At 35.5% G+C, this 20,116-nt stretch overlaps 3 protein-coding genes across 3 annotated transcripts; all 3 read left to right on the top strand.

Moving 5' to 3' along the window:
• Window positions 1-5,155: 5,155 nt before the first annotated feature.
• On the top strand, window positions 5,156-10,418 carry LOC126884243 (uncharacterized). Its single transcript, XM_050650170.1, has 2 exons — window positions 5,156-5,295; window positions 9,038-10,418. Exon 2 carries the CDS (start codon window positions 9,038-9,040, stop codon window positions 9,635-9,637), a length of 600 nt encoding a protein of 199 aa, XP_050506127.1. The 5' UTR covers window positions 5,156-5,295; the 3' UTR covers window positions 9,638-10,418.
• LOC126885383 (uncharacterized) lies at window positions 5,305-9,024 on the top strand. Its single transcript, XM_050651945.1, has 4 exons — window positions 5,305-5,442; window positions 5,908-6,898; window positions 7,094-8,067; window positions 8,146-9,024. The coding sequence occupies exons 1-4, from the start codon at window positions 5,305-5,307 to the stop codon at window positions 9,022-9,024; spliced, it is 2,982 nt and encodes a 993-aa protein (XP_050507902.1).
• Window positions 10,419-17,171: 6,753 nt separating the features above from the next.
• Window positions 17,172-18,434, top strand: LOC126885382 (uncharacterized). Its single transcript, XM_050651944.1, has one exon. It carries the CDS (start codon window positions 17,172-17,174, stop codon window positions 18,432-18,434), a length of 1,263 nt encoding a protein of 420 aa, XP_050507901.1.
• The last annotated feature ends 1,682 nt before the right edge of the window (window positions 18,435-20,116 follow it).

Below are 20,116 nucleotides of genomic sequence, written 5' to 3'. Positions count from 1 at the left end.
ACTTATATTTTTGACTTTACGTCACAAGAGTTTACATTCCCATATTTTTAAATGATTTTCGATCATTGAATGTGTGTTATTGTGTATATATGTGTATTATTTGTGTTATTATGAAATAATTAGACAAATAGTACACATTTTATCTTATACCGGGTGGTGAATCGTAAAAAGGGCCATAGGAAACTCAATGTAAAATTCTGAATTGTTGAATTCCTGCTTCCTTAATTATTTTACATCAAAAGTCATGAGAGAATACTTATAGAGAATTAAAATCTGTATTAAAATCAAAAGTTAAAATTGTTCTACGATTTAAATGAATTCCAAAATTTTGAAAAATATGATACATTTGCCACAATAGGTATGCGTGTAAAAGTAAGGCCACACGTTACTATTTAACTGACAGTGCTCACACCATTGACTGAATAAAAAAACCTTTATTATTAATCCTTTCTCCGCAACTGAGGGTATCTTATCAACTGTATTGTTTTTAAACAATCGATGATAAAATAAAAATATTCACAGTTCAAAAATGTGAACATTATTGCATTGTGTGTGGCCTAAGTTTGGGCTGAAAACTAAAATGTATTACATTTTTACAAAATTTTGGAATATGTTTAATTACGTAGACCAATTTTAACAGTTATTTCCAATACAGATTTCAATCCTCTACAAATAGTTTCTAATGTCTTTTGATGTACAATAATTATTAGGGAAGCTGGAGTTCAACAGTTCAGAATTTTACATTGAGTTAATGCAAAATTTTGACGCATGTCAAAATTCTCAATGTGTTTTAATTGTATTCATTTTTTTCGAATCCTGAGAAAACTAATAAATATTTTTGAAAAATTTAAACTCAGAATGAAAGACTACATTATTACCGAGGGCTGAAAGTCCCTGAAAACTTCTATAATATTTATTTTAATAAGTTACAGGGCTGAAAATAAAAGAGAAGTGTGATATTTACTTTCAAATATTTCATTCAAAAGAAACTTTTTATTTATTCTAAGGGGCTTTCCGCCCTCGGTAATAATGTAATCTTGCATCCTGCGTTTAAAGTTTTCTAAAATACTTGGTTTTCTCAGGATTCGAAAAAAATCATATTACGATTCAAATGACAGTAAACTCTCGTGACGTAATCTCACCCTTAATGTTCATTGGTTAGTCGATTTAGGCAACCGTAGTAATGTCTAAGAACCGTGGTCAAAGCAGGTCCGCGCGGGTCAACCGCTTCAACCCGCCTGACCGCTTTTGCTAGAATGAGAATTTAGTTTTTTCCGCGCGGTTTTAATGTTTACTCGAATGAGAGTTTAGTTTATTCCCTCTTTTATAATAAGAATTAATAGTTCTCCATGGATTATAATATTGTACAATATAAAACAAAAGTAATAAAGTCAATCTTATTGAAACCGTAATTTTGCGTGACTTAGGTATTTCTAAAATCATTCCAGTATTAACTATTAACTAAATAAGTACTTGAAAAATAAATTTACAATAAAACTACTTACCTCAATGTTATAGCAAGCCTTTCTTCCGGAAGGATAGCCTGCTTATGTAAATTACACCAGTTTTTAATTAAACGATACTCCTTCTTAAAGTACCTATCCGTTCCGGATGTTGGCAATCATCATGGCTATCTTGACTTACCGCAGCGCGGAACAGTTCAGTGGTAGTGGTGTTATACCACTTTCGTAAATTTTGAAGCCAGGAAATGCGTCTTCTTCCCGGTCCTCTTTTACCATTTACCTTCCCTTGGAGAATCAGTTGGAGAAGGCCGTAACGCTCTTGATTTCTCATTACATGTCCTAGATATTCTAATTTTTTTGTTTTGATGGTTATGAGAATTTCACACTCTTTCCCCATTCTACGCAGAAATTCCACATTAGTAATTCGGTCAACCCAGGATATACGTAAGATGCGCTTATAACACCACATTTCGAAAGCTTCGAGCCGATTCATAGATGCAACAGTTAGTGTCCACGCTTCCATTCCGTAGAGCAGAACTGTGAATATGTAGCATTTCAACAGACGGTATTTTGTTTTTAATGATATATTTTGACTGTTGAAAATAGGTCTCATTGTAACGTATGCTGCTTTCGCTTTTATTATTCGGTATTTAATTTCTGTTGAGTAGTCCCATTGGCTATTTAAATTCGTACCCAGATATGTATATTGCTCAACTCTTTCGATATTCTGTTGGTTGACTGTAAGTTGAGCGTTTAATATTGGTTTTAACGATACTCCACTTTCTCCAAAATATATTTAAAAGTCTCTTGAGTCATTCTTATATACTGGAAGAATAGTTCATTATATTTTAATTTTTGAAATAGATGAGTAGATGATCTAAACGGGTGTCACTACAGATATAGGGAATTCTGTGTGTTAGAGAGAGAGGTATGTGATGTCACAGCTGATATAGGAAAGTATGTGTGTTAGAGAGAGAAACATGGTATCTCTGCTGCTATTGGTCCGATTTAAACGTACGACGGCTCGTTGGAATGGGCGGGAGATAACGAATACAAAAAAACATGGCGGCATAGTGTCAAAAGGGCGCTTTCCGATGTGACGACGTCCGATGGGGCGCGTTCCGGCGTTCTAGCGCTGATCGATCGGTGCGCGATACCAGATGTGCGATCGGTACCTTAATTTTTCGCGGAACGCGAAGCAGATGCGCGGTCGGTACCTTAAGTTTTTCGCGGATCTCGTAGATACGAAGCGCGCGGTAATTTTGGAATTTAAATAAAACAACAACATAATGCAATTTTTTTTATTAAAAGAACTTAAAAGGAACACAGCGGCGCAGCGGTGCGCGATACCAGATGTGCGATCGGTACCTTAATTTTTCGCGGAACGCGAAGCAGATGCGCGGTCGGTACCTTAAGTTTTTCGCGGATCTCGTAGATACGAAGCGCGCGGCTGGTAATTGTGGAATTTAAATAAAATAAAAAAACATAATGCAATTTTTTTATTAAAAGAACTAAAAAGGAACACAGCACGTCAACGCGTCACGTAAAAACGTCACATCAAAACGTCACGTAGGCTTGTGAAATGTCACGTGAAAACGTCACGTCAAAGCACGTCACGTAAAACGTCACGTCAAAGCACGTGAAAACGTCACGTCAAAGCACGTCACGTAAAACGTCACGTCAAAGCACGTCACGTAAAACGTCACGTCAAAGCACGTAAAAACGTCACGTCAAAACGTCACGTGGGCTCGTGAAATGTCGCGTAGGCCTTATTGTCACGGGGAGCTCGATCGCAAGACCTGATTGCCACAGCGCGACGTGAGGTAGTAACATCATGTCTTTGAATGAGTATAGACGTAAATTAGCAGAATTTAGAGAAAAACTGACACAGTTAAGAAGTCAGGTTTTATTTTATGAGGATAAAAATAAGGTTATAAAACAAATAGAGAACCTATCACTGGGAAGCAGCATAGACTGGACACCTAAGGAATTTAGTCAGCAGCTGCAACAAGAATATTCAAGTGCTGCGGACTACTTATTTAGGGAAACTCCAACAAGGCGAATTCATCCAATTACTATTAATGATGTTATCGACGCCGGCGCCAACAACGATGAACAAAGAAAACATGAAAAGTGAAATAGATAATGTTTTTGCAATGACTTGTGTAATATTAGCTTCAGTGTTTATTTTAATTATAAAGATTATATTTAAAATTGTTAAGAGAAAATTTGAATCATCATGTAATATAAGACTTGAACAATAAATAAGGCGTTTAAATAAAAAACCCATAACTCTAAAAAATATTTAGTTGAAAATAATGAAAATAAATGTTAGCAGATAATTTACATATCGCATAGGAAATAGCGGTTGAGGGTCTAATCGCATTACTATGCAATTTTCGTTATCATACCCACATTTTGTTATTGAGTTATATTTCTTATCATGTGCATAGAAAATGTTGGAATTTTTAAAACCAATGACAATGATAAAACTGAATATAATTTTGCACACGCACACTTTCTACAACACGTCATAGGGTGGGGCACGCAACCGTATAAATTTCAAAATCCACCTCAGGACGGTCTATTCCATAGTCTATTCCTTACTGTTAGTGTACTGTTGTGGTTCAACTAGTTTTGCAAGGTAAGTGTTCTCTTAATTATTTTTTGTTAAATATTTTTTATTTTTCTTGTTTGATTTTGAATAAAACTTAATGTTTTCTGCTCTGCTATTTATAAAATCTCTTCATTCCAGCTGAGATTTATTATTTCGACATTAAATAATTATCTAATTGTCGACATTTTGAATGTCATTTATTTTTTATTTTCTCGTAATTATTCGTTGTTAAAATCTTTTCGGTTTTTCAAGTTTTTGGTTAGCTATTTATATATTATTTTAGCACCTGATTGTCTACAAGACCTCATGTCAGCATGACAATTATTTTTTATTTTCTCGTAATTATTCTTTGTTAAATCTGTTCGGTTTTTTCAAGTTTTTGGTCAGCTATTTATAAAATTCCTTCATTTCAGATGAGATTTATTATTTTAGCACCTGATTGTCTACAAAAAAGACATGCTAGCATGACAATTATTTTTTTATTTTCTCGTAATTATTCGTTGTTAAATCTGTTCGGTTTTTTGGTTAGCTATTTATAAAATTCCTTTATTCCAGATGAGATTTATTATTTTAGCACCTGATTGTCTACTCATGCCAGCATGGCAATTATTCTTTTTTATTTTCTCGTAATTATTCTTTGTTAAATCTGTTCTGTTTTTCTTTGATTTTTTTAATTAATGTTTTCTACTCTGCTATTTATCCCTTTATTCCAGATGATAGTTATTATTTCGACATCTGATTGTCTACAAACAAAAAAGACTTAATGTTAGCATGCTGAATGTCAATTATTCGTCATTCTTCGTAATTATTCTTTGTTAAATCTTTTCGTGTTTTGATTTTGAATACAACTCAATGTTTTTTGCTTGGTTATTTATATCACTCCTTCATTTCAGATGGATTTATCAAAAATTAATGCCTCATCTGTCGTAGCGAGGAAACCCGTGAAGAAACTCAAAGAATTACCGATCGACATTCCAGTACCCATTACGGGAGCCAAAATTGTGAAGACAAAGTTTGGGCAAGCTGTTCTGTTAGATTTGGGGGAAGAGGTGGTGTTTCTACCGCCTAGAGTCACAGATACCTACAGCCCCGTCATTGAGGAGTTTTCGAGCGGGAAGTATTCGATAGTTTATCACGGCCTGGTGGACTGCGGCCAACAGTACCAGCCCATGACATCATTTAAAATTATCTAAGCGAAAATACTGAAAGAGAGAGGTAAGCAATATGGATATTGTTAAACAATGTAAAAATTTACTGTTATTCATCAAAAGAATCAGAAAGATAGTTTTTGATAAATTCACAGCTAAAGACAAAGAAATTTGGGTGAAACGCTTAACGAAACAAATCAAAACTTGTAATAAAGTAATAAAAAAACGCACTTTGCCTATAGGTACAATTAGAAAACTGCAAACGCATGTAGGACATTTTAAACATTTTAAACAGATTATTTTCAATAGACATGTCGGTATGGGGCTAGACAACAAACTAAAACATAGAGTTAAATGGGAAAATGTAGTTTCCGCGTTTAAAAGTCGAATTAAAACTGGAGTTATAGTTAATTTATGGCATAAGGACTTAGCACATTTCCTAAATGATTGTTATATTATTTTTAAAAATAAAATCAGAAAAATTTTAAAAGCAGATAAAGTTGTTAAAGTTAATGTTTGTTTTTGTGGAGAATTTATTAAAAAATCGGGGGAGGAGGAAATTGTAAATTTTAAATATTTTAATACAAAAAATGCTGTACTAGACGTATCTACCGATACAGAGCGGTGGTTTTTTGAGAATGTTAAAGATAAAATAAATCTTAAATTATCCGAGTTTCAGGAAAGGGACTCCGGTTTTGCATTAAATAGAATTGTATCTTTAGAAGTAAATATTAATCGATATGAAATTGGAAATGGTTCCTCGTATATTAAACTTCCTGAGAGTATTCAAAAAAAGCGTGCTTGTATTAATGTAAAAAATTCTGATCAAGCATGTTTTTATTGGGCAATAGTTAGTGCCCTCTATCCAGCTAAAGCACATAAAGAACTCCCATCCTCATACCCATGGTACAGTACAGTACTAAAAACAGAAGACCTAGAGGCACCAATGCCGTTACATCAAATTTCAAAATTTGAAAAATTAAATAATATATCAGTCAATGTATTTGCTTTAGAATTAATAGAAAATAATGAAAAGTCATTTTTCACAGTATATCCAGCTAGATTAACTAAAACAGTCGTTGCCAAACATGTAAATCTTCTTTTAATTCAGAATCACTATTTTCCTAAATTAAACGATTATGAAGCACCTCCAGTGGATAATGATAATTCAGAAATTAAGTACCACTACTGCCACATTACGGATATGTCTAAATTAGTTGCTGGTCAATTAAATAAAAGAAAGGCCAAATTATTTCTTTGCAATAGATGCTTAAATTATTTTTCAACTGAAGGGAAATTGTCGGAACATGAAAAAATGTGTGCAGATATGAATAATTGTAAAATGTCTTTTCCTAAATATGATGCTGTTAGTTTTAAAAATTATACTTATAAACAAACAACGCCATTTGTCATATATGCAGATTTTGAGTGCATGTTAGAAAAAGTTACAGACCTCCAAACATCCTGTTGTACTAAAAAATATCAAAAACATATTCCGTATAGTGCTGGATACTATGTAAAATGTAGCTATGATGAAAAGTTGTCTTTTTTTAAGAGTTATAGAGGCATTGACTGCATGGAGTGGTTTGCTAATGAATTACCAAATTTAGCTCAAAGTATTCATTCGAAAATTAAGAAAATTATACCAATGCAGGAAAACCCGAGTACCAGTAAAGCCACAAGGTGTCACATATGCGAAAAATGTTTTTCTCCTACAGATATCATTGTTAAAGACCACGACCATTTTACGGGGGAGTTCAGAAATTTCGCCCACCAAGCCTGTAATTTAAATTTCAAAAAATTGTTTGTCGTCCCAGTTATTTTTCACAATATGAGTGGCTACGACAGTCATTTTATAATTTCAGAGTTAAGCAAAAAAGGAGATATTAGTCTACTTCCAGTCAATAAAGAAAAATACATTTCATTTACACTTAACGATGCTGTTACTAATATAAAATTTCGATTTATTGATTCATTAAGATTTTTAGGAGCCTCTTTAGATGAATTGGTCTCAACATTAAATAAAAATGACTTTAAAATTTGCAAGCGAGAATTTAGCAGGTTAAGTGACGATGAATTTAAATTAATAACTAAAAAAGGGGTATTTTGCTATGATTTTATTGATTCTTGGGAAAAATTAAACATTACCGATTTACCTCCAATAGAGGCATTTTATAATAAGCTAAACGATACGAATCTTACAGATGAGAAGTATGCTCATGCTAAAATAGTTTGGGATACCTTTAACATTGAAAATTTAGGTCAATATTCAGATTTGTACTTAAAAACCGATATTGTGCTTTTAGCAGATGTTTTTGAAACTTTCCGCAAAAAATGTTTTATAACTTATGGGTTAGATCCAGCCTGGTACTACACAATGCCCGGTTATTCTTGGGATTGTATGTTGAAATACGTGGGGTGTAACCTCGAGTTATTGCGTGACGTTGACATGATACTATTTATGGAGAAAGCAATTCGTGGAGGAATTTCAGTATGTAGCGGTAGAATGTCGGAGGCCAATAATAAGTACATGTCTAATTATGACCCCGCACAGCCCTCAAAATACTTAATGTATTTTGATGTCAATAATTTATATGGGTGGGCTATGGGAGAACCCTTACCCTACGGAGGGTTCGAATGGATGGATGTCAAAGACATTGATGTTATGTCTGTACCTGATGACTCTCCCGTAGGGTACATGTTACAAGTTGACTTGGACTATCCTCGCCAATTACATGATCTGCACTCAGATTTTCCATTCGCTGCCGAACACCGCAAAGCTTTGGGTTCAAATCATACTAAACTAATGACAACACTTTATAATAAAAAAGAATATATCGTTCATTATAGAAATTTAAAACAAATGCTGGCTAATGGGTTAGTTTTAAAAAAGATTCATAAAATTTTGAAATTTAAGCAGTCTGCGTGGCTGCGACCCTACATAGAATTAAATACTCGACTTAGAGCTGCAGCTACGAACGATTTTGGAAGAAATTTATACAAATTGGCCAATAATAGTGTATTTGGAAAGACTATGGAGAATATAAGGAAACATAGAATAGTAAAACTAGTCAGATCATGGAATGGGCGATATGGTGCTAAAAATTTAATTTCTAGTGCCAGGTTTCATAGCAGAAAGATATTTAATGAAAATTTAGTAGCTATAGAACTGATTAAATCAGATCTAGTTTTTAATAAACCCTTATACATTGGCATGACTGTTTTAGATATATCAAAATTATGTATGTACCAATTTCATTACGACTATATGCTTCCAAAATTGGGCGCAGATAAATGTAATTTAATGTATATGGATACCGATAGCTTTATTTATGAACTGTACTGTCATGATGCATATGAGGAAGTAATAAAACAAGATCTATCAAAATTTGATACATCCGATTACGCTGTAGATAATATCTATAATATTCCTCGCGTAAATAAAAAAGTTTTAGGAGTAATGAAAGATGAAAATAAAGGAGAAATTATGACAAAATTTGTGGGATTACGATCAAAAATGTATACTTTTAAAGTTCAATCTGGTCGAATCACTAAAAAAGCAAAAGGGACTAAATATAATATAGTAAAAAATGTTATAAAATTCGATGATTATGTAAACTGTTTAAATGATTTTAAGGAACAAACTGCTACTCAACACTCCATTCGGTCATATAGCCATAACGTCTATAGTATAGAACAAACAAAAATTGCGCTAAGTCCTTATGACGATAAAAGATATTTAATTCCAAATAGTTTTAGAACCCTACCATTGGGACATTACAGTATTTTAGAATAGATTTTTTTTGTAGATGAATGTTCCATCATTGACCGACCTGTCTATCAAAAAAATCTGTGAAACAACAGTATCAGCATCATATTTCATCGAGCAGTCCCCCTTGCCGTGGACATTAACAAAAATAATATTAAAAAAATTTCCTTTATATAAATGGGAAACGATGATAAGCAGTGCTAAAAATGATCCTATTCCTTCATATAAAGGAATAGAATTTATTGCTTGCTCTAAACACATACCGTCACATTTAAGAAATGTCGTATTAGGAAAGTCAGATTGGGGGAGTATATTTGAAGATGAACACTCCAGTTATTGTGTATGGGCTAATGGATATTATCTTAAGCAGCATCGCCTAAACGTATGTAAATCATGTTTTTTTGCATTCAAAAATGCTCATGAGACCTTAAATAAATTTTTACTGGTGCGTTACGACCATACTCACGAAGTTTATGATGCTGATGATATCGTTGAATGCGTATATCAGCAACCATATTATTGGTGCAATAGTTGCTTTACTCAAGTTTTATTCGATTTAAAAGATTACGAGTCTTGCGTTAATGCATTACATGAAATGCCTAGAAATAACAGGTTTGATGATTCTGAACCAGAAGTCTGAAGTAGGCAGTAATATTGATTCTTTTTTAAGGAACAAACTGCTACTCAACACTCCATTCGGTCATATAGCCATAACGTCTATAGTATAGAACAAACAAAAATTGCGCTAAGTCCTTATGACGATAAAAGATATTTAATTCCAAATAGTTTTAGAACCCTACCATTGGGACATTACAGTATTTTAGAATAGATTTTTATTGCAGAAGAACGTTGAAATGTCTCACAGATGTGTTACACCAGACCTATGGACTCCCGCTAATCTGCAACAAATAGCAGCCAATAAAATTTATTGGGATGTAGTTGATGCTAATACAAAGACATTTACGCTTCCAAGTGGAGAGCAACATCCTCTCCCTCAAGATGTGATTGGTATTGAACGATGGTACAGCAAGCAAGGATGTACCGCGAATTTTAAGATTCCCAAGCAAATACGATTCAGTTTAAACGTAAATTGTATAAGAGAATTAAAACTACAAATTGTGAAGAACTGTGAAAAAGTGATGTCATGCGGGTGTCGAAGATGCGGGGCTCCCTATGGATTCCCCCCAATTTACAAAAAATAGCGAATACAATCCTAAGTAAATTGTCTAAGAGAATTAAAACTACAAATTGCAAATATTTAAAAATTGATTTTTGAGACGAATTATGTTCATAAGCTACTATCTCTCTTTTGTACTAAACGCATAACAATATCCACTTGCTATCTCTCTCTTTCTTGTATATATATTGTAAAATAGTGTGTAATATATATATTATGGTAAAATAAAAACTCTAAATTGGTATTTTTTTTTTTATTTATTCAAATCATTAATTACCCTAATTTTATAAAAATAAATGAACTCCCTAAGAGCATTGTTTGTCATATCATCTGACATTATAGAACAAAAAGCATACAATATTTGCAAGGGGTTTAAACTATCTGCAGCATTTTTACAAAAATCTAAAACATTATAATAATATTCACAAAAGTTCAAATTTTCTAACAACTGCATACGAGGCGATAGCACACTAGTGTTAAGTTCAACAATTTGCTTCACTTCTTCTTCATCCATATAGTACTCCACACCATGCTTCTTAACAATAATGAATTTACAATCATCGTAAACTATCGGGGTAACAGTGCAGTATTCTTCGCATGGAAAAGTTGGGTGCATGAGGTCATCAGTTGATTGGAAAAAATCAATTAGTTGTTGTGTAATGATTGAAATAAAGGAATACCATTCGTATGCGCTGAGTGATATTCTGGTTGGTTTATATTGCTGAGATAAAATCACTGCAGGCGAAAATGATCTTGCAGGGCTTATACCACATTGTACTTCATAGCCCGATAACGTGTATTTTGTTGCAAGCAGGTAGAAAACTTCTGATTTGGCGGCAGCCTCATAATTTTCCAAAGCTCTATCTAATTCTTGATTATAGTCTTCGTTGCTAGGCATATCGATGCTAAATTCACAACCACCTGAGGAATACCCACTATCTTGAGAGCCACCTGAAGAATACCCACTATCTTGAGAGCTCATGTTCACTTGTACTGACATTGATACTGAAGCATGAGTTCTTTTATATTCCCCTACTCCTTGTGGTAAAAACAACCTCTTTGCAAAAAATGTATTGCTACGCGGCGGATTAAAAGATAGATCCTCCTAAACTACGTCATTAACGTTAATCCAGCTGTTATGTTTGCTGTCCATACCGAGCCATTTCACATACATCTTATTGCCTTTTCGTCTAAGTACTTTTTCAACCAAGTAAATGTCAGGGTTTAATGTTTTCTGTAATTCTTCTTCGTAAAACCCCCCGCTAATCGGTATACCTTGCATGTCTTCAAGCAAATACGTTATAGGATTTGTTATCTTAACTTTTACAATTTTAAATAATTCCGTCGTCCAATTGGGCGTGTAGGCCTTTTCAAATAAATGTTTTGTCTTTGAGACACGCACAATGTCACCAATTTTATATTTTCTTGGACCAGCAATTTTTAAATGACTATAACTCTTGTTTAAAATAGCTTTTTCGTTGGATTTGTTGACCTGAGATGGTGTGTATCCCGTTTTACTGTGCCTTGTATTGTTGTATTCCTCGGTAATTACAGGTAGAGCTTCTAACCATTTGTATGATCCATGTAAACTGAAATACTTGTACAACTTTGCTTTTAACGTTCTAATGACTCTTTCACAAATGGCGGCTTTTTTAATCGTGTAGGTGCTGTAATGATTAATTTCGTGTTTTTTCATTAAATTTTGAAATTTTCTGTTATAAAATTCTGTTCCCTGATCGGATTGGAGGTTCTTCGGAAGTCGTCGAGTATGGGCGAGAATATCCGAAAATGCTTGAGTAATTTCCTCGCCAGTCTTGGTCTTTAGAGGGCGTGTCCAAACATATTTTGAAAAACAATCAATTACGACTAGTATTAGTTTAAAATTTTTATTTTGGTGTGCGTAAGGACGCATTTCGGCCAAATCCATTTGCCACAAGTCATCGATTCCTTTGATTATTGTTCGTCGACGAGGATAGATTTTTCGTGCTGGTTTATGCAATTCGTTCACCACCTGTTCCTTTTCTGTAGACATTTTCTTATTAACGACCAGCATCTACATCTACAACATGTGTGCGCAATAGATCAATATTACGTACTATATCCTGTAATGTTTGCTCCACTTGTTTTAACCTCTGTTCCATCTTCATATCGTGCATCGTATGGTTTGCAAGTGTTTCTGCAGCTTCTTTTATGCTTTTATCCGCATCCTTTTTTAGTGTATTCACATCATCTTTGATTATTTTTTTCAATTTTTGCTCGAGAAGTGGAACTGTGGTTTTATGAAGCTCTTCTCTTACTTGATTTAGTTCGATCGCTAAATGTGGAACTGTGGTTTTATGAATTTCTTTTTGTACTTCGTTTAGTCCGACGGCTAAATCCTGTATATCATTAGTTTTTTGTTGCAACAACTTATTTATATTGTTCTCCGTATCCTTTTTTAGTGTATTCATAGCATCTGCGATTATTTTTTGTAGCTTTTGCTCGAGCAGTGGAACTTCTTTTCTTACTTCGTTTAGTCCGATTGTTAAATCTTTTATATTAATGGATTTTTGATCTAATATCGCATCATGGGCTTTAATTATTGGAAAGTATACGCTACGCATCTCATTTATTAGATTATCAACGTATTTTTTCGTTGCAGCATCACTATATTCTGATGGGTCCTTAACATTACAAATTTTCACATTTTCGGCATTAATGTTTCCGGCAGGAGTATGTGGAAATGTAACTCGTACTGCCTTTTGGGTGATACTGTTACGAGAGTGATGACCGAATTTGTCGACACTCATAATGGAAATGATGCCATCATTCTCAGTTACTCTATTATATTGGCTTCTTTTAGTTCATTGATGATAGCCACGATTTCGTTGTCGTGAGATGTGTTGCCGGCGTCTTTCGAAGCCACCAAGAGTTTAAGACGATCAACTAACTCATTGACGTCATCCCAATAAATATACTCTAAGGGTGCAGCGTTGTATGTTAAACGAGAGTCATCCAACCCCGTTCCTTTGACCGTAGATGAAGATGCTGACCGAGCTGTTTTCGTTCTGTGGTCGAGTTCTTTTTGTGATCGAGTTGCATGCTTTTTCATTGTTGCATCAGATGGTTTGAATAGAGGTTTAATAATAGAATGATATTTTTCTCCGCTGGAACCTTTAAGGCGTCCTAAGGTATCCAGATGAATCTCTGTGTTAATCAGCAGTGTTTTATACTTTTGTAAATCCTCATCATTATACTGTTCTGGGTTTGGGTTGGCATAAAATAAAAGGTGATATAGGCCTGGCGTACCACTTAACCTACGTTCTTCAAAATCCCGTTCTCGAATTATTACTATGTCTCCATTGTCTTTGTCAAAGTTTATTCGACGTTTTCCCAATATCCAGCCACTAATACTATCGTAAAATGGACCATAGTTTTTATCGATTTTATCGTCTTTTATCAAATATTCTTTTATGTACTTGTGACTTATTGGAGGATAGTGGTCGATATATTCGTCTGTGGCGTCCATCGGAATCTCGTTAGAACCGGAGATTGGCTCTTGAATGTTTTCATCAGATGCCTCGGGTGCATCAAGAAATACATCCTCATCCTCCTCCTTTTTCACCTCTTCTTTTTTAACATGTCCAAACTTGTTAGTGATAGTATGATGTAACGTTTTTGATGATTGAGCAATATCCTTGAGAGGCTTCGAGATTGGTTTAAAAAGTTTATTTAGTGACTCATCTTGATCTGTTCTACCTAACTTCAATGCCAAATATTTTTTGCGAATTGATCTAGCCAATTCGGTAACTTTCTTCTTGCGAAGGGCAATGGCGACCGTATCATCTGGCATTTTGCTGGCGACTAAACAAACACCTTACAATTTTATATATTTATCAAATCCTTTGCGATATCGTCCATTGTTGAGAGCAAAATCTTTCATAATTACCACAGTACCATACCTATCTCTCCAACATTCTGAACACATTTTTTTAAATTCATCAAATGACATGTCTGGCGATACGTGTTCATCAAATATATGTTTCAAATTTATCTCGTCTTGCTTGAACAGCACAATCATGTTACAATTGTCTCTTATTAGCTGCTTAGGTATTTTTGAATATGTTTGGCATAAGTAAGCCGCATCGATATCTTTATGTCTGCACATGGAATAATACTCACGAATCTTGTGTTGGCCATCACATGCGACATCGTCAAATAAAAACACAGAGTTTGGTTGAGCTTTGTTGGGATCAATAATTTCTTCATTGTCTTTAAATGGAAAATACCCTACACCTTTGACTTGCGCTAATGCATCTCGCAATAGTTGGTATTTCGGTTGAAAGAGGGATTTTGAATAAACATAGACATTTTTAAACTTGACGCCATTTGGACTAAATAAAAGTGATAGCATGGCGTTAGTTTTTCCACATCCACTTGGACCACAAATAATGGCTCTGAATGAGTTTGGTAATAATTTTCCATGTTTACTGTTGGTTGCTTTCTGTACAATATCTAGATTATCAATTGGTAACGTCTGCTCTTGTTGAATGACTCTCATCGTGTGTTAAACATAGTAAAAATATGAACAATATATTACCAATGTCACCAAATGCATGACCATCAGTCCAATGTTGGTGTTCAAAGGGGAAGGTCTTTTGAACTCTCTAATTAATAAACTTCCAGTTGAGCTTCATATTCCTGGTTATCAGTATTGTGGACCTGGAACAAAACTAAAAAAACGTCTTGCACGCGGAGATCCGGGAATTAATCCTTTAGACGCAGCTTGTAAACAACACGATATCGCTTATTCGCATCATACATCTCTCGAAGAACGTCACAAGGCCGATAAAGAATTGGAAGATAGGGCTTGGGAGCGATTCAAGTCTAAGGACGCTAGCTTTGGCGAAAAAAGTGCTGCTTTACTTGTAACCGGTGGAATGAAAACGAAAAGAAAGTTGGGAATGGGATGTCCTCGTCGTCGTGGAAGAAAGGGACGTTATTCTTTCAATCGGGATGTGGTACCTAAAATTGCAAAGTCCATGAAGAGAGGAGCATCGTTAAGAGATACTGCTTTGACAGCTGTACGAATAGCAAAATCGGTAATTAAAAAACTTGGTGGACGAAAAACAGTTGATCTTCCACGAGTGTTGCCACTAAAATCTGGAGGTTTCCTACCCCTCATACCCCTATTTGCAGGTCTTTCTGCATTGGGGGCTTTAGCCGGTGGTGCAGCAGGGGTGGCGAAGACTGTGGTTGACGCAAAGAACGCCCAAAAGAAATTGGAAGAGGATATGCGCCATAATAAGGCGATGGAACACATCGGCTCAGGTCTGTACTTGCGTAAGAAACCAAGAGGCGGATTCGGTTTGTATCTGAAAAAAAACTTCCAATAAAGCTACCCAATCGTCCGCTGTACGACTTAGAGATTGCGCATTACGCGAAAACACTTAAAATCCCACATTTTCGAGGTGTTTTCATGAATGACACTCTGCCTAGACACGGTCCTCGAAAACGTGAATGCGCAATAGTTAATCTAGATGCATCATCACACAGCGGAACACATTGGGTAGCATATAGAAAGATAAACAACGACGTAGAGTATTTCGATTCATTTGGTAATTTGAAGCCGACCAAAGAACTTGTTAAATATCTAGGTACACATACAAAAATTTTCTATAATAACCATCAGTATCAAACCTACAATCAAATCATTTGTGGACATTTATGCCTAAAGTTTTTATATAATGGAGCATATTAAAGGCATGGAACTGCTTCTGGACCATATGTTTCACAAAAAACGTTTTGAAGGATTCAGTGAAGAAGAACTAAAATTAATACCGCTAGATTATATTATACGAACTGTAGAACCTATAGAATTGTTATATATATGGCATAAATTGCCTGGGGAATATCGACAAGAATTTAACCTGCAGATACTACTTCCCTGCTTCGTGCATTACAACAGACCTGATTGGAGGACTCATTGTGATGGCCCACCCGGTTCTCAAGCATCTTGTCATTTATGTAAACTTGCTTTAGAACAAATAAAAAAATGTGAATAAATTTGTTTTTTTACTGTATATAAACCTATTAATCTCTTGACCTGAATCAGTCATCATGTCGCAGTTGTTGAGAGTAAACAGCACGAATAACATATTCTCGTTTCAACCTCCCACACCGATCGTATTAGATCCGAAAAAAGATTACGAAATAGCTCTTCGATTTTTCCATTCTTACAACAGTATACCAAACATCGAAAATTGCAAGTTTTATTACTACGATGTCAATAACCGAGTGCAACATTTTGATTTCCCCGATGGATGTTATGAAATTATCGATATTGAGGAATACATACAAAAGAAATTGGGGGCTGCCAATACATCTAAACCTGACATGATATTTAGTCTAAAACCTAACCACAATACGTTGCAGTGCGAAATCTTCAGTCAATTTAAAATTTCATTTCAACCAAATGACAGTCTTGGTACAATATTAGGGTTTTCTCCCGTAATACTAAATCCTAGACAGACACATTCTTCAGATCTACCTGTTAGGATTATTAAAGTATCTAGCATACGCTTTGAATGCAACATTAGTACCGGAGCCTTTGACGGTAACAGACCTGCTCACACGCTCTACGAATTTGTCATACAATCAAATCCTGGGTACGCAATTGACGAAACCCCTCACAATTTGTTGTATTTACCTGTTGTGCCACAGCGTGAAATTACCAATATCACTGTGTTGGCTGTCGATCAAGAAGGACGACCTGTGAACTTTAGAGGAGAAGAGAGCACATTGGTGCTGGAACTTAGATCAAAAAGCAGATGGGATTAGTAATAGAACAATCTACCCAGAGAACGCCATTAGTTGTGCAACCATCTCAGCAGCAATATCTTAAACAATCTGCCTACAGAACACCATTAGTTGTGCAACCATCTAAGCAGCAACATCTTACGTCCGCAAACAAATTGTTTTTACAAACGTTGGGTTTTAAACTGAAAAAATGACTACAATGTATGGAAAGAGAGCGCGTTCAAACAACATCACAATGCCTCCAATATTTGATATTTATCGTAAGCCAATATTTGATGAATCGATTCGAAAGGCTGAATACCGAACTTATGCATCATTCATCAAATCATTCAACTGCAATGATATTGTCGAATTTAGCATTAATCAAGTTGACTCGTTTTTTGCAATGAGCGAAACCTTGTTATGCATTAAAGGATCACTCGAAATAACTGGAAATGGTGGCGTCAAACTAGCAAATAATGTGGGTGCCTTCCTTTTCGATTCGTGTACGTACAGCGAAAGCGCAAGGGAGATGGAAACAGTGCGGGATCCTGGCATCGTAAGTGCTGTACGTGCCATGACATGTTATACGCAAGAAGATTCTAATTATATGGTTATGGCTGGATGGAATTACCCTAAGGATCCAATTCTAAACGCTGCAGATCATTCATTCAGCATACAGATGCCTCTTAAGCATGTTTTCAACATTTTTAATGATTATCCATTGATTACGTGTGGTCGTCAAACAATAAGACTAGTTCGAGCTCGAAATGATAACGATTGCATAGTTATTACAGAAAAACAAAACGCTGACAAAACTACAACTGTTACAACCGCTAAGATTAACATTACCAATATTGAGCTTAGAGTGAAGCACATATTCCCCAATGATGATATTAAATTGGAACTCATGAAATCTATTCAACAAGATCAACCTATAGTTATTCCGTTTAGAAAGTGGGAATTACATGAATTACCTGCTATTACGAGAGGTGCCAGGCGTGAAGTTTGGGCTGTTAAAACTAGCACATCAGTTGAAAGACCTCGTTATGTTATTGTTTTCTTTCAAACCAACAAACGCGACAAGATTACAGCTGATCCTACTTTATTTGACAATGTCAACATCCAAAGTATTAGATTATCGTTAAATGGAGAATACTGGCCAAACGAGAGAATGCAATTGGATTTTAGCAAAACCGATTACAATGAAGCCTATTTTAACTATACCGAATTTTATCCTAGCTACATACATTCCCAACAAAAACGACCTCTACTCGATTTCTCAGCTTTTAAGAATCGTGCATTGTTCGTTATCGATTGTTCGAAACAAGAAGAAAGCATGAAAGCATCCACCGTTGACGTAAAACTCGATATTGAAGCGAATAACGGTTTTCCCGACAATACCAAGGCCTATTGTATTATTATTCACGACTGTGTAATGGAGTACTTCCCTCTCACCGAAATTGTAAAAAGTCTAAATTAGATGCATGAGGTGTCAGTAGTACACGAGCAATCATCATGAGAATAGCATTCGTAGATATTCAGGGATTCGTTGTGGATGGGTGGTTTGTTCCTAAAGAACTTTCCATTGAAATAGGTTATAAACGAAGTCATTACATCTTTTTGCCTCCGAAACCATTCAATGCGCTAAGTAATGTGGATAAGAAGACCGCATCATACGTGGAGAAGAATCTGCTAGGCATCCGGTACTCTGATGGAGAAGTTGAACTATCTGAAATAAATAAGATACTGCAAACCGAGTTGTTATATACAGCTGACTGTATCTACGTTCGAGGGAAACAAAAAGCAGAATATTTGGATAAGAAACGCCACGTTTTTGGAATTTTTCCTCATATTATTGATGTTTGCAAGTTCGATGGTACGCCTCGTGCTGCTGGAAATCTTGGTTTTACTGCAAACCCCCCATGTCATGCCGCTGGATTATTTTCATGTGCAGAAACAAATGTGAATCGCCTGCGTGACTGGTTTGTCAATAAAATAATGCCAATGTAATTTTTCTGTGTACAAAATAAATATTTTTTAAAGTTATGGGTTTTTTATTTAAACGCCTTATTTATTGATCAAGTCTTATATTACATGATGATTCAACCATGACAATAAGGCCTACGCGACATTTCACGAGCCCACGTGACGTTTTGACGTGACGTTTTTACGTGCTTTGACGTGACGTTTTACGTGACGTGCTTTGACGTGACGTTTTACGTGACGTGCTTTGACGTGACGTTTTCACGTGCTTTGACGTGACGTTTTACGTGACGTGCTTTGACGTGACGTTTTCACGTGCTTTGACGTGACGTTTTACGTGACGTGCTTTGACGTGACGTTTTCACGTGACATTTCACAAGCCTACGTGACGTTTTGATGTGACGTTTTTACGTGACGCGTTGACGTGCTGTGTTCCTTTTTAGTTCTTTTAATAAAAAAATTGCATTATGTTTTTTTATTTTATTTAAATTCCACAATTACCAGCCGCGCGCTTCGTATCTACGAGATCCGCGAAAAACTTAAGGTACCGACCGCGCATCTGCTTCGCGTTCCGCGAAAAATTAAGGTACCGATCGCACATCTGGTATCGCGCACCGCTGCGCCGCTGTGTTCCTTTTAAGTTCTTTTAATAAAAAAAATTGCATTATGTTGTTGTTTTATTTAAATTCCAAAATTACCGCGCGCTTCGTATCTACGAGATCCGCGAAAAACTTAAGGTACCGACCGCGCATCTGCTTCGCGTTCCGCGAAAAATTAAGGTACCGATCGCACATCTGGTATCGCGCACCGATCGATCAGCGCTAGAACGCCGGAACGCGCCCCATCGGACGTCGTCACATCGGAAAGCGCCCTTTTGACACTATGCCGCCATGTTTTTTTGTATTCGTTATCTCCCGCCCATTCCAACGAGCCGTCGTACGTTTAAATCGGACCAATAGCAGCAGAGATACCATGTTTCTCTCTCTAACACACATACTTTCCTATATCAGCTGTGACATCACATACCTCTCTCTCTAACACACAGAATTCCCTATATCTGTAGTGACACCCGTTTAGATCATCTACTTAGATGATGATATTCTCCATAAATTAATCTTTCTCGATTAATAGGATGTACATCAACTCTCTTTCTTTTCAGTTTAGTCAAAACAGAATCTA

This window comes from Diabrotica virgifera, chromosome 5 (assembly GCF_917563875.1).
Source record: "Diabrotica virgifera virgifera chromosome 5, PGI_DIABVI_V3a".
Taxonomy (NCBI): domain Eukaryota; kingdom Metazoa; phylum Arthropoda; class Insecta; order Coleoptera; family Chrysomelidae; genus Diabrotica; species Diabrotica virgifera.
The sequence above is the reverse complement of the archived record's forward strand: the minus strand, read 5'-3'. Positions and strand labels throughout refer to the sequence as shown.

Bases quoted from the DNA above. Each gene is read 5' to 3' on its own strand.
- LOC126885383 (XM_050651945.1), top strand. From the start codon at position 5,305: ATGGATATTGTTAAACAATGTAAAAATTTACTGTTATTCATCAAAAGA. The intron at 6,899-7,093 runs GTAAAGCCACAA...TTATAATTTCAG, and splicing joins GCAGGAAAACCCGAGTACCA to AGTTAAGCAAAAAAGGAGAT. The intron at 8,068-8,145 runs GTTCATTATAGA...TTGAAATTTAAG, and splicing joins ATAATAAAAAAGAATATATC to CAGTCTGCGTGGCTGCGACC.
- LOC126884243 (XM_050650170.1), top strand. From the start codon at position 9,038: ATGAATGTTCCATCATTGACCGACCTGTCTATCAAAAAAATCTGTGAA.
- LOC126885382 (XM_050651944.1), top strand. From the start codon at position 17,172: ATGTATGGAAAGAGAGCGCGTTCAAACAACATCACAATGCCTCCAATA.